We start from the raw sequence: 14,694 nt of genomic DNA, 5'->3' as shown, positions 1-14,694 counted from the left end.
GATCCCCTCCATGGGTAGGGGAGGTGTAGTCCCGGGGCCCGTTTTCGGTACATGGGAGTAATGGCTGCTGGAGGTGGCGCGCCGGGTTGGACTGGGGATCAATGGTGTACTCACAGTTCAGTAATCACACACAAGTCCAGTGGTAAACCAAGTTGCCAGTGACCGGTTACCTTCGGGGTGTATTCGGGTCCCACACCCGGGTGTAGCAAACAGGGGTCCCTTCCTCCTGCACTCTCTGATTGTGTCTTCTGTGGGACAATTTCACATGGAACGGGGAAGTCCACTCCCGGTACTGTGTATGTTTGGGAGCTGTGGCCCACGAAATCTTACCCTTGGGATTTCTGTGGGTTCTGATGGACACCCTATCCCCCGCGTTGGGCTTCCGTTTCGCTCTCTGGGCTTCTGGAGAACAAGGCCTGAAACCTTGTCCTCTGCTGGTTGAATAACAAGGGGCATGCAACCTTCCTCGTCCTAGGGTCCAGGCACCCCGTCTTTGCATGGCCTCCCGACCGGATTCCCGCTGTCAGTACTGGCGGGCTACAACCCTGCCCCGGTCCACTTAAGGTCTCCCGCGACCGGATGTCTGTTGCCTGTGGCCCTGTTTACTGTCTTCCACCTAGCCAGGTAGTCCAGGGGCCCCTACCCCTGACTCCACTTCGACTCTCTTCTACACAACTAAACTGTTCAAACTCCAACTTGATCTACTGTGTTCTTGCCTCTGACACTTCAGGACCCCTAGGTGGGCATTCTCATCCGCCTGATCCCACACACTGGTGTGTCCTTATTATCATGAGGGGGTGGCTAGGCTTTAATGGCTGTGTGTTGTACCTGGGTGTGGGTTTTTGGTGGTAAAAAGGAGGGTGGACTACTTTTGTGACTACCTGGTTTTGCCAGGGCATCACAGTATCCCTTCCTCATCCTCCTCTGCTTCCTCCTCTTCCTCTGGGACCACCACTTCCTCCTGCAGACTATTAAAAGTGTTCACCACCATTTTTTTTATTTTCTCTGAAGCTTTTCCTTCCAGCCACTTGTCCATATGTGGCTTTACCACCTGCCTAGAGGACCTCGGAAGATGTTAGAGCTTCCCTTATTTTCGGCTCTAAGTGTCCTGCTGCATAACACTTGGCTTGGATAGCGGTCCACAAATCTACAGCTGTGTGACTGCATCCCCCCCTTGCATATTAATTTCAGCACTGCCTGTTTGCGCTGAGCCCTGGCTGCACTGTACGAAGGTGGGGGGATTCTTTCTGCACTGTTGGAACAAAGTTTGCAGAGAACATGAGTTAGGTCATTCATTCCGGTTGGAAAATAGTCCAGGCTAGGCAACTCTTGCTGCCCATGCGAAATGTGCACCTGCTACCACTGCTGAATACAGCCAGGGTTGTAGCTGAGGATGCAGCGATTGTCCTGGTTGCATCACTCCATGTCTGTGCAGTAGGCACATCATCTTTCCCCTCCTCCACTGCCTCTTGCTGAGGCACTCAGCTGCGTGCCTCTGGGTTTACACCAAATGAGATCTATAACTTCATTGTCATCCTCTCTGTTGTCCCACTCCTCACTCTAATAGTGACCCACTTCTTTCTTCTTGACCTGACATCACAGTAGAGTACACGTCCACCTCAGGTATCTGAGTCTCAACATCACCCCCACCATTGGGGGTTAACGTCTGTTGACAAGCATCTGGATCCTGCTCGGCCTCGACTTTGTCTAGGCCCGGATCCAAATGACAAAAATTTTGGGCATCGGTGCAGATGCTTTACTCCTCTTCAGTCTGTGAATCTTTGGAGCAGACCTCTAATGCCCATGGGATAGAATGTGTGAATAACTTTGCAAACTCGCCCATGTGTGGTTCACCACAGTTACTTGGGCAGTGAGAGAGTTGTGACGTGGGGGGAAAACAAGTGTAATTGGGGTGGCACCTCTGAGGAATGAACTGTGTGTGATGTGGAGGTACAGGAAGAGTCAGAGAGGCCACTTGATGCAGAGCTTGCCATCTACTCTAGCACATGCTGTTTCTAGGCCTCATATACAAGTTGAAACGATGTGCGGCTGCCAAAAAAATGGAGTGGCGTATCCCATACAGTAACAAAAGTTGTTCTCAGTTCTCTTGGAATAGGACGAGCCACTGTTTCTTCAGTAGAGCATTAACATTAAAACATCCCCACATACATCTCGAACACCCTGCCTATTCCCCCTTCCATGATGACCTTGTGATTTACCACTCATGTTTGATCAACCACAAAATAAATTTCCACAAGAATATAAAAGCTCAAGAATTTATTAATTTAATTTATCATTAAAATGCAGAAACAACTATTTGTTCCAATGATCCACAGCACAATACCAATGATTAAGTGGGCATGAAATTCATGTCCACTACCAACAGACATAAAGTTTGCAATAATACACACACAGATGGGCTATAATCTGTCAAAAAATATTACAACAGATAATAAATACCACCTAGCGGTGGATCATTGATATTAATTTCAATGTAAAGTAAATAATATTTATCCACAATCAGTTGTTAGATAATGACCACCACCTAGTGGTAAAGAAGTAGTATCACCACATCAGTATCACAGAGCTTCTAATACAAATTCTGTCCCCTTCATTAATATGCAAACTTACTATGTGTTTGGTATCTGACAGATCATGCCACCCCAACACATGTTTTGTGTCCACTTCCTTGATTATAATGTTTTGAGTTTAGTTCCACTACATATATAGTTCTTTGTGAACACCCTACACTCATGTTTGATGTATCCTTCCCCTTTGAAACAGATGTTTCACAATCCTAGGTCCACACCTGTTAGCACCGGACACAAAAGTAAAATTCTGTATTTCTTGGCTAAGATGGCAATATTTGGATGGCCCACAGAAGTATCAATACCTAGTTAGATGGTTCACTGGAACATTTTTAGCAGGTATTAAAAAGTACCAACGCATATTGAGGTGATTAACTAGCAAATTTTTAGCAGGCTGTAAAAAGTAGCAATACCTATTGAGATGGTTCACTGTCAAATTTTTAGCAGCTACTAAAAAGTACGAATACGTAATTAGATCATTCACTGGCAACTTTTTAGCAGGCTCTCACAAGTAGCAATCCCTATTTACAGTATATCATGAAATGACGATTTGTGGCACACACCTTTCCCTACACTGCACATCCCTATTCTACACTATTGCTCTCCTATCTATTTGAACTACCTAAGACTAAATCCCATAGCTAAGCTAACTGTCTAGCAGCATTGGCGGCAGCACCTTCCCTAACATTTAACATTCACAAAATGGCACCGAAGCCGCATGTCCTCATTTTATGTGTAGAAGGACATGTGTCTTCGGCAGCCAATGACACAAGCCCTTGTGTCTGAACCTTGTGGATGTTTTCTGCTCTGTGATTTGCTGCAGGAACATTCACAAATAAAGTTAAGAAAAAAAAAGAAAGTGTGCTGCTCCTCTGGCCTCTCCCCACCCCCTCTTGTCATTAAATAAACCCCCCATTCCTCATACAGCACCACAATCTTATCCAAAAGCATCATATGTTATTAAAAAAGCAAAATACTCGGGTACACAACTGTTGTGAATGTCATCCGAGGGGTGATGATTTAGAGCTCCTTCTGGTGGTCAGGACTGGGGGTGAAGTTGACTGTGATTCAACAGGTGTGGGAGTTAATTGGGAGTTTGAGAAGCCCAATTGCAGATCAGCCTGGGCTATATAGAAGAGCAGTGTCTGTTGGCTTGAGCCGGTGATAGATGTTTTTCCTCAGTCTCTGAATTGGCTTGGAGTTTGTCCTTCCATTTGTAGCATTCCAGATAAGTTGCAAGTTCTTTGCTTTATTGCCTGAACCATCCCAATGGTATTTTGTGTTGCTTTTCATTTTGCTTAAAGTCTATTTTCTTGCAGGAGAGGAATTGTCTTTCTGTTTTGATGAGCATGGGGGTTCCCCCTCTGCAGGCCCCACTGCAAGAAAAGGGAGATTCTCCTTGTTCTATTTGATTATTTGCACTTTTGTATTTCTTGTGGTTTTTTTGGTATTTTGTTTTTCCCATTATTTACAAGGTTAACTGATATAGTGGGGTAAAGTCTGTGTGGTCTCAGTATTTTGTATTATCAGGAGATTGGTATTTTTGCAGGTTTTTTTGCTGGCCGCAATCAATTATCTGTCCTGGCTTGTTCTACTTAGGAAGTCAGGCCTCGCCTTTGCTAATCTATATTTCCTATCTCTGTATTGTGTTTTCTTACATCACCGTTGTCTTTATATGTTGGGGGCTTGATATTCCTTTGAGGACTACTCTGAGGCAAAATAGGTTTCCTCATTTCTATCTGTGAGGTATGGTAAGTTTCTCCGGCTGTGACGAGGCGTCTAGGTGTGTTTAGGAACGCTCCACGGCTATTTCTAGTGTGGTCTGATAGATAAGGGATTGCGGTCAGCTCAGGTTCCAACTACTCTTGTGTTTTTCTGCTGATGGTATTTTTGGGATCGTCCACGGTGACCAGATCATAACAGTATCACCGGCCACACAAAAAAAAAGGTATTCAAAAGAAGGAAACATTTTTTTCTTTATTCTATATATTTTTTTCCTCTTTTTTTGGGTTCCGTGGAAGATCTTCTGCTGGTATGGATACTAAACAGTTGGCTGAGCATGTTGAGTATCTCTCCTTTGAGGTTCAGGCAATATCAGCTTATCTTAGACAGACACCTGTTTTAGAACCTAAAATTCCTGTTCCTGAATTGTTCTCGGGGGATAAGTCTAAATTCCTGAAATTTAAAAATAATTATAAATTATTTTTTGCCTTAAGACCTAAGTCCTCAGGGAGTCCCGTGCAATAGGTTAGGATTGTCATCTCCTTGTTGCGCGGTGACCCTCAGGACTGGGCCTTTTCTTTGGCTCCAGATGATCCGATTCTTGCTACTGTGGATTCCTTTTTTTCCGGCCCTGGGATTGTTGTATAATGAACCCAATGTGTTTGATCAAGCTGAGAAGGCCTTGTTGGCTTTGATCCAGGGTCAGGATTCCCCTGAAATTTTTTGTCAGAAATTAATAAAGGGCGGTTCTTACTAAATGGAATGATGATGCACTTACGGCACTTTTTCGGGAAGGTCTTGCGGATACATTGAATGTTGTTATGGTGGGATTTCCTACGGGATAGGGGATTGCGGTCAGCTAAGGTTCCAACTACTCTTGTGTTTTTCTGCTGATGTGATTTTTCTGATCGTCCACGGTGACCAGATCATAACACACAACCTAGAACTGGATAGGGAACTGCTCCTACCGAGTATAAAATTGGCGAGCACAAACCAAACAAGTTTGCTCATCTCTTTACAATAATACAGTAGGTGATAAGAAGTTAATTTCGAAGTCACAATTTGTGATGAGTGAATATATTCGACAGTATTGGTTACTCTCACAAATATTAAGGTATTTGGGATATTCGTTAATTGTTGAGTCTTTTGATCTTCACCTCATGAGTTTCGAGTCCCCTCCCAATATGTTTGGCGTCTGATTTTCAGCCACTAAACATGCAAGGATTGTCTGCCAATCACAGTAATGCTGTAGCAATGCTACAATGCTGGCATTACTGTGATTTTCAGGCACGGTAAGAAACAAAATTATTTGCAATCCTCTGTCTTTTTTAATAACCAACGCAGGTAAAGGAGACAGCTTGGGACTGGTATTCTCAGGCTGGGAAGGTCCTTTGTTATTGGACTCTTCCAAGCCTAAAAATAGCAGCCCTCAGCCTCCCCACAATTGGCATATCCATTAGATGCACCAATTGTGGTGCTTTACCCTGCTCATCCTGTTTACCCTGGTGCAGTGACAATCAGGGTAATATATGCAGTTGATGTCAGCTGCGATTTGTCATTTGGGATTTGAGCTGCCACCATGATATGCAGTTAGACAGTCCAACACTGATTTCAAATTAATTCACATCTGCCAGTTCCCACACTGCTCCCAGTGTGTTCTGGAAGCCATGGATCTGGTTTCTAGGTTTGAAACGCATAAGGAGTAACTCCATGTTTTAAGATGTATGTTTTTTAATATTTTCTAATAAAATTGATTTTTTTATTGCCAAAAAAGTGGGCTTTGGTGTTGGAATTTCTTCGATTTTTCATGATGTAGTTTTTTTATTATTTAAAATAAAGGATTTTTTGTGTCTTTGTGTTTTTTTATTTTTACCTACAGTGTTGGTAATGGGGGGGGGGGTCTGATTGACACCGCTCCATTACAATCCCAGGGATTGATGGCAGCTGTGATTTTTTACATCAACCCCATATATTACCCTGATTGCCACCGCATAAGGGCAATCGGTATGAAACAGTTAACACGCCAACTAATGGATGCGCCAAATTGTGGGGTGGCTGTGGGTTGCTATTTTTAAGCTGGGGAATGCCCAATAATCATGGACCTCCACCGCCTGATATCATCTCACAGCTGTCTGCTATATCTTTACTGGTTATCAAAAATGTTTAGGAGCTCAAGTGCTTTTTTTTATTATATATGTCAGTAATAAAAAAAAACAATTACATGGAGCCTCTATTTTTGATAACCAGCCAAGATAAAGCACACAGCTGGAGGCTGCAGCCCACAGTTCTTTACATTACCTATGCTGGTTATCACAAATAGGCGAGGGACCAAATGTCAAAGTGGTGCAAAACTCTGATAGCATTCCTCCCAGAAGCAACCTGTGATTCAGAGATGCATCCAGGCATCTTCTCCATGCTGTTTCTATACAATTTAAGAATTTTGTCTTCCATTTCAACATTTTTACAGCCCCGCAAGTCATCCTGGGTAAGTCTGCTGGAAAATTATTCGAGTTTCCCATTGACTTGCATTAGATTTGTTATTTGTGACAAATACATAAATAGAGCAAAATATTCGAGACAAATAATCCAAACCTGAATATTTCACTATATTTTTTTCAATAGTTACTGTATTATGCAGCTATTAACCATAATAAGGTTAGTTGTGAATACAGTTAAGTATAAAAGTTGTTATTCTGGATATATATAATACATTTTTCCTTTATTTTCATAATAAATAGATATTGGTGCAACAGGAAATGTGAAAAGAAATGCTACGTGTTGTGAGAATCTGACGGATAGACTAAACTCCGGTTTGGAAACTGAATTCAACGCTGCTGGCCAAAGCAATTGTCCATCTACAGATCAGTTATCAGAGTAAGTTGTGCAAGAATATTTTTTAGGACACGAGTAAACTTTTTTGTTTAGAATAAAAATTGTTAATTTTTTGGTACAGTTAGGTCCAAAAATATTTCGACAGTGACACAATTTTCGCGAGTTGGGCTCTGCATGCCACCACATTGGATTTGAAATGAAACCTCTACAACAGAATTCAAGTGCAGATTGTAACGTTTAATTTGAAGGTTTGAACAAAAATATCTGATAGAAATTGTAGAAATTGTACACATTTCTTTACAAACACTCCACATTTTAGGAGGTCAAAAGTAATTGGACAAATAAACCAAACCCAAACAAAATATTTTTATTTTCAATATTTTGTTGCGAATCCTTTGGAGGCAATCACTGCCTTAAGTCTGGAACCCATGGACATCACCAAACGCTGGGTTTCCTCCTTCTTAATGCTTTGCCAGGCCTTTACAGCCGCAGCCTTCAGGTCTTGCTTGTTTGTGGGTCTTTCCGTCTTAAGTCTGGATTTGAGCAAGTGAAATGCTGCTCAATTGGGTTAAGATCTGGTGATTGACTTGGCCATTGCAGAATGTTCCACTTTTTTGCACTCATGAACTCCTGAGTAGCTTGGGCTGTATGCTTGGGGTCATTGTCCATCTGTACTATGAAGCGCCGTCCGATCAACTTTGCGGCATTTGGCTGAATCTGGGCTGAAAGTATATCCCGGTACACTTCAGAATTCATCCGGCTACTCTTGTCTGCTGTTATGTCATCAATAAACACAAGTGACCCAGTGCCATTGAAACCCATGCATGCCCATGCCATCACGTTGCCTCCACCATGTTTTACAGAGGATGTGGTGTGCCTTGGATCATGTGCCGTTCCCTTTCTTCTCCAAACTTTTTTCTTCCCATCATTCTGGTACAGGTTGATCTTTGTCTCATCTGTCCATAGAATACTTTTCCAGAACTGAGCTGGCTTCATGAGGTGTTTTTCAGCAAATTTAACTCTGGCCTGTCTATTTTTGGAATTGATGAATGGTTTGCATCTAGATGTGAACCCTTTGTATTTACTTTCATGGAGTCTTCTCTTTACTGTTGACTTAGAGACAGATACACCTACTTCACTGAGAGTGTTCTGGACTTCAGTTGATGTTGTGAACGGGTTCTTCTTCACCAAAGAAAGTATGCGGCGATCATCCACCACTGTTGTCATCCGTGGACGCCCAGGCCTTTTTGAGTTCCCAAGCTCACCAGTCAATTCCTTTTTTCTCAGAATGTACCCGACTGTTGATTTTGCTACTCCAAGCATGTCTGCTATCTCTCTGATGGATATTTTCTTTTTTTTCAGCCTCAGGATGTTCTGCTTCACCTCAATTGAGAGTTCCTTAGATCGCATGTTGTCTGGTCACAGCAACAGCTTCCAAATGCAAAACCACACACCTGTAATCAACCCTAGACCTTTTAACTGCTTCATTGATTACAGGTTAATGAGGGAGACGCCTTCAGAGTTAATTGCAGCCCTTAGAGTCCCTTGTCCAATTACTTTTGGTCCCTTGAAAAAGAGGAGGCTATGCATTACAGAGCTATGATTCCTAAACCCTTTCTCCGATTTGGATGTGAAAACTCTCATATTGCAGCTGGGAGTGTGCACTTTCAGCCCATATTATATATATAATTGTATTTCTGAATATGTTTTTGTAAACAGCTAAAATAACAAAACTTGTGTCACTGTCCAAATATTTCTGGACCTAACTGTATATGTTTTTAAAAAACACATATGGAAATAAAAGAGTATGATTGATTAGGTTTTTCAATTATTAAAACCTGTCATCTGCTCATAGGATAAATGATAAGTGACTGATCAGTCAGGATCCAAACATTGGGGCCCTTATCACTGATGAGAACAGGGGTTCCCCAAATCTTGTGACTGGAACAATAATGCACATGAAGGAAGAATGTCTAATGAGAGGAGATTACATACAGTAATATCAGTGAGAATACAAAGTCTGGTAGAGGATGTTGTATTAGAGAAGTCATTAAAATAGTGCAAACAGGGCCTGAATTACTTTTGTAAGTGTAATAAAATACAATTTGTGATTGCTCAATTACTAGAGATGGGTTTTGCGCACTGAATTTATTCTAATTGGAATATTTGGAGTTGACAAAATTGTCTTTTACCACATCGGGGTTTTCCCTTGATCTGAAAAACATTGCAGCATGTTTGGTAGAACTTGACAAAACAATGTATTTTATAGCTTTATGAAATAAGCTACTCTGTCATACTGATCATTGTATGTTCCCGTCTAAATCACATGTATTTACAGCAATTAATGAGAAATTATCATTTTGAAAATGGTATCTGATCTTCAGGCAGGATGCTATAGAGCAGAAGGAGTTGATCAGATTTATATACCGTTATTGTTTTGTGGAAAAGGTTACAATAAGCTATGTATTTTATTAATGAATATGTCCATATTATGCATGAGTCCAGTAGGCAGTCCTATCCAGTGATTGACAGCATTTGTTCCATGACTGTATGTAGGGTTAGCTCATTGAGTAGGACTACCACCAACTATCATTTATACATACAAATACCAGGGAATTCAATAAATAAAATACAAGTTTTACTGACTCTTTTCCCACAACCATGCTTCCCTCTGGTTAATCTCTCGCTCCTCCTTTCAAGATGCAGGTGAAAAAAATATTAAAGAAAAAAATCTTTACAAAAAAAAATATATTTTTTAATTATTATTATTATTTTAATTGGGCAGTCATTGTCTGTAGATGGAATATTCCCGTGTCACAATGGAGATCCACCTGGCATCACAGAACACTGCATGTCAACAATGCAGCCAATCCTTGCATGGAACACTGGTATGTCACAAATCAGACCCATGCATTGTGACATACTAGTGTTCGTGCAAGGCATGGCTACATTGCTGACACGCTAGTGTTCTCTGGTGTCAGGTGGCTCTGCATTGTGACACGGCAGTGTGACAATGCTGGCTAGATAGTTGGATTGGCTGGTTGACTGGCTGGGTTTTTTTGTGTTTTTTTTTCCCCCAATTTAAAGTTTCATTGAGTTTTAAAGAATACATTAAAGGAACATGGATCCATGTTATAACTGACAATGTGAAACCAAAGTCTATGCAACACAACACATTTGCAAATGTCATGACAGTATGTAAATGATTGGTATGATACATGGATAGTCGTTTTGAACCACAAAGAATAATAAGCCAAAGAGGAAAGGTGAAGAGGCAGTATGATCATGAAAAATAGCAAAAGAAGGATAAGTCAGGGCAAGAGAGGAAGAGATGGAGAGTAGAGCGCATCGGCCGGGTCTGATACTTTGTCCGATGGACGAAGACATGTTGGAAGGGTGGTGTTACGGTTGCTGCGAGCACTGGAGACTATGTCCAGATTTCTTGCTACTGCACATGTGCGAGCGCTGGAGTCTAAGTCCAGATTTCTTGCTACTGCACATGTGCGAGCGCTGGAGACTAAGTCCAGATTTCTTGCTACTGCACATGTGCGAGCGCTGGAGACTAAGTCCAGATTTCTTGCTACTGCACATGTGCGAGCGCTGGAGACTAAGTCCAGATTTCTTGCTACTGCACATGTGCGAGCGCTGGAGACTAAGTCCAGATTTCTTGCTACTGCACATGTGCGAGCGCCGGAGACTAAGTCCAATCTTGGAGCCATTGCACATGTGCGGGTGACATCATCGCTGACACGAGGTCATATGTCTCTGACACCTTCTATGCCGATTGGTCGCTGGTCATGTGCTTGTGACGTCTTGCTCGGTGATAGGCCAGCATGACGTCACTCCTGTCATTCTGGCAGCGGATTGGCTCTGGTGTCCTCCATCTTGGATGAGGCACAGAGTCTATATAAGACCCTGACACACGCCGCATGGTGCTCAGTCCTCTTGGTTCATGCATATGAGTAGACGCTCTGTGCGCGTTCCTCTAGGCATTCCTCTGTCTATGCTAGGTGAGCGCTACCGGCAGGGTAGCGTTCTTATACCTTACAGCTTCGGCTGCTGTCCGTATCCTTACCTCTTAGGGGAGCGGACATAGGCAGGTGCCTGAGGCACATGGTCTGGCTGGGCCTTGTGATTCTACTCGTAGGTGGACGTTGCCGCTAGGGTAACGTTCCTTATACTGCGTCTGGCAGTTGTTCATATCCTCGCACACTAGGGGAGCGAACAGAGGTAGGAGCTTTGTGCGGCTTACGCTGCTGTTCGTCTCTTTTGCACCACTAGAAGAGCGGACCTAGGCAGGTGCCATATCTAGTGGTTCGTGTCCTCGCACACTAGTGGAGCGAACGCAGGTAGGAGCTTTGTGCGGCTTACGCTGCTGTTCGTCTCTTTTGCACCACTAGAAGAGCGGACCTAGGTAGGTGCCATTTCGCACACATTGCCTTTGTCTCTGTGATTATTAACAGAGATCATTCCACACACCCTCCAAGTAAGGGAGGAATTGCTTTACTTACTTATTATATTCTTCTGTGAGTTAACAGAGATATTGCACTCTGCCATAGTCTGCAGCAAAGTCTTTGCACGGTGGACCCTGACTGTCTGATACTCCTTTCAGTTATTATCAGACAGCCCCCCGTAACAGGTGGTGTATATTATCTGAAGTAAGTGGGGCCAAGGTGCCTATCTTCTGGAGGTTAGATTAATTCAAGAAATGTTTTGCCTGAGAGGAATGATTCCCATTGAAACCATTTAGTGGCTGTCGCCACCGTCTGCCCATGCGACAGGGCCATCACCATTTCCATGCAGTGGATCACATTCACCTCCATTACCCACTCATCTATCGTAGGGGGGACATTGTCATTCCAGCGCCGTGGGATCACTGTCTTGGCTAGAGATGAGCAAACCGGTCGCGGTTCAGCTCAAGGTCGGTTCGCCGAACGGAGGTCCCGTTCGAGTTCGGTTCGTCGAACGTTCGACGAACCGAACTCGAACCGCATAGGAAACAATGGCAGGCAATCACAAACACATAAAAACACCTAGAAAACACCCTCAAAGGTGTCCAAAAGGTGATAAACAACTCACAACACAAACACATGGGAAAGTGACAAGGACATATACTCATGCGAAAACAAAAGAGCTGGACAAGGAAAAAGAGGAGGAGACACAGATATATGAGTATATGCAAGGAAACATCGATGCCATTACTGTGCAACTTGAGCCCTGCTCATTTTAGGCTTCCAATCTGGATAAATTGCCTGAGCTTGCCACGTACGCCTTGGGGATCTTGTCGTGTCCTGCAGCCAGCCTTCTCTCGGAACCTGTCTTCAGTGCTGCTGGGGGTCGACTGGCAGATAAGTACACGTGTCTGTCCACTGACAATGTGGACATGGCTCTCAGAGGACTTTTCTTCCCCTGGGTCATCCAGGGGACGGGAAAGGCACACGCATTTTTGAGAGTGCTTCATGCAAAGCATCTGTTTCATTTTGAAAAGGGGGATCAAGTGATGCCAGTCAAGTGGGGTGTGTGTGGCCCAATTAGTGGAAACGAGGGAGACTGTGGTTGGAGTCCCCTCGCTTTTGAAAAAAGAACCAAGATGAACAAGTCATGGCTCTCAGAGGACTTTTCTTACCCTGGGTCATCCAGGGGACAGGAAAGCCACGCGTATTTTTGAGAGTGCTTCATGCAAAGCATCTGTTTCATTTTGAAAAGGGGGATCAAGTGATGCCAGTCAAGTGGGGTGTGTGTGGCCCAATTAGTGGAAACGAGGGAGACTGTGGTTGGAGTCCCCTCGCTTTTGAAAAAAGAACCAAGATGAACAAGTCATGGCTCTCAGAGGACTTTTCTTACCCTGGGTCATCCAGGGGACGGAAAAGGCACGCGTATTTTTGAGAGTGCTTCATGCAAAGCATCTGTTTCATTTTGAAAAGGGGGATCAAGTGATGCCAGTCAAGTGGGGTGTGTGTGGCCCAATTAGTGGAAACGAGGGAGACTGTGGTTGGAGTCCCCTCGCTTTTGAAAAAAGAACCAAGATGAACAAGTCATGGCTCTCAGAGGACTATTCTTACCCTGGGTCATCCAGGGGACAGGAAAGGCACGCGTATTTTTGAGAGTGCTTCATGCAAAGCATCTGTTTCATTTTGAAAAGGGGGATCAAGTGATGCCAGTCAAGTGGGGTGTGTGTGGCCCAATTAGTGGAAACGAGGGAGACTGTGGTTGGAGTCCCCTCGGTTTTGAAAAAAGAACCAAGATGAACAAGTCATGGCTCTCAGAGGACTTTTCTTACCCTTGGGTCATACAGGGGACGGGAAAGGCACGCGTATTTTTGAGAGTGCTTCATGCAAAGCATCTGTTTCATTTTGAAAAGGGGGATCAAGTGATGCCAGTCAAGTGGGGTGTGTGAGGCCCAATTAGTGGAAACGAGGGAGACTGTGGTTGGAGTCCCCTCGCTTTTGAAAAAAGAACCAAGATGAACAAGTCATGGCTCTCAGAGGACTTTTCTTACCCTGAGTCATCCAGGGGACGGGAAAGGCGCGAGTATTTTTGAGAGTGCTTCATGCAAAGCATCTGTTTCATTTTGAAAAGGGGGATCAAATGATGCCAGTCAAGTGGGGTGTGTGTGGTTCAATTAGTGGAAACGAGGGAGACTGTGGTTGGAGTCCCCTCGCTTTTGAAAAAAGAACCAAGATGAACAAGTCATGGCTCTCAGAGGACTTTTCTTACCCTGGGTCATCCAGGGGACGGGAAAGGCACGCGTATTTTTCAGAGTGCTTCATGCAAAGCATCTGTTTCATTTTGAAAAGGGGGATCAAGTGATGCCAGTCAAGTGGGGTGTGTGTGGCCCAATTAGTGGAAACGAGGGAGACTGTGGTTGGAGTCCCCTCGCTGTGTTTTACATGATTTTCGAAGGGCATGACATGCCTAAGAGGTTGAGTTTCATCATCTGCAACTTGTTGGCAACAGAAAGGCTGCCTTTACACCCTTTTGAGACCGAGGATTTTCGAGACCTTATGCCCATTGCATTGCCCCAAGAGCCGATGGCCAGTCGTCACTCCTTCTCCAAGAAAGGCGTGCCCGCGCTACCACAGCAGGTCGCACACAACCTCACCGATTCCTTGAGAAACTCTGTGTGTGACAGGGTGCATTTCACCACAGATACTTGGACCAGTAAGCATGGACAGGAGAGTTACATGTAGCTGACTGGGCACTTGGAACTATGGTGAGAGATGGAGAAGGGTTTGCTGTACAAGTCTTGCCATCCCCACGACTTGTGTGTCAATCCTTCCTCTGTATGTACAAGTTCCTCCACTGCTTCTGCCTCCTTAACCTCGTGTGGGTCCTCCACCATGGCCCAAACCCTGTGTGGTCAGGCCACCCTTCCTTGTAACTGCGCCCAAGGAATCCCACACACCTCCATACTATGCTGGCAGCAGAGCTCAAGGCCATCAGGCGGTCAAATGTTTACTTTGAAATGTAGGGGAAATGTGAGACACCGCTGAGGAATTGTGGACGGTTAGCTCTGGAGAGTGAGACCGAGTTTCAGCAATGGTTGTTTCCA

General features: G+C 43.9%; 1 protein-coding gene across 1 annotated transcript in view; it reads left to right on the top strand.

Annotated features, from left to right (window-relative positions):
- The window catches only part of PCNX2 (pecanex 2), a 1,407,555-nt gene that overhangs the window by 284,675 nt on the left and 1,108,186 nt on the right, over window positions 1-14,694 (top strand). The window contains exon 5 of the mRNA XM_075339694.1: window positions 7,049-7,184. Coding sequence (XP_075195809.1) covers window positions 7,049-7,184 — 136 coding nt within the window. The remainder of the gene's footprint in view (window positions 1-7,048; window positions 7,185-14,694) is intronic.

This window comes from Anomaloglossus baeobatrachus, chromosome 3, assembly GCF_048569485.1.
Source record: "Anomaloglossus baeobatrachus isolate aAnoBae1 chromosome 3, aAnoBae1.hap1, whole genome shotgun sequence".
NCBI lineage: Eukaryota > Metazoa > Chordata > Amphibia > Anura > Aromobatidae > Anomaloglossus > Anomaloglossus baeobatrachus.
The sequence above is the reverse complement of the archived record's forward strand: the minus strand, read 5'-3'. Positions and strand labels throughout refer to the sequence as shown.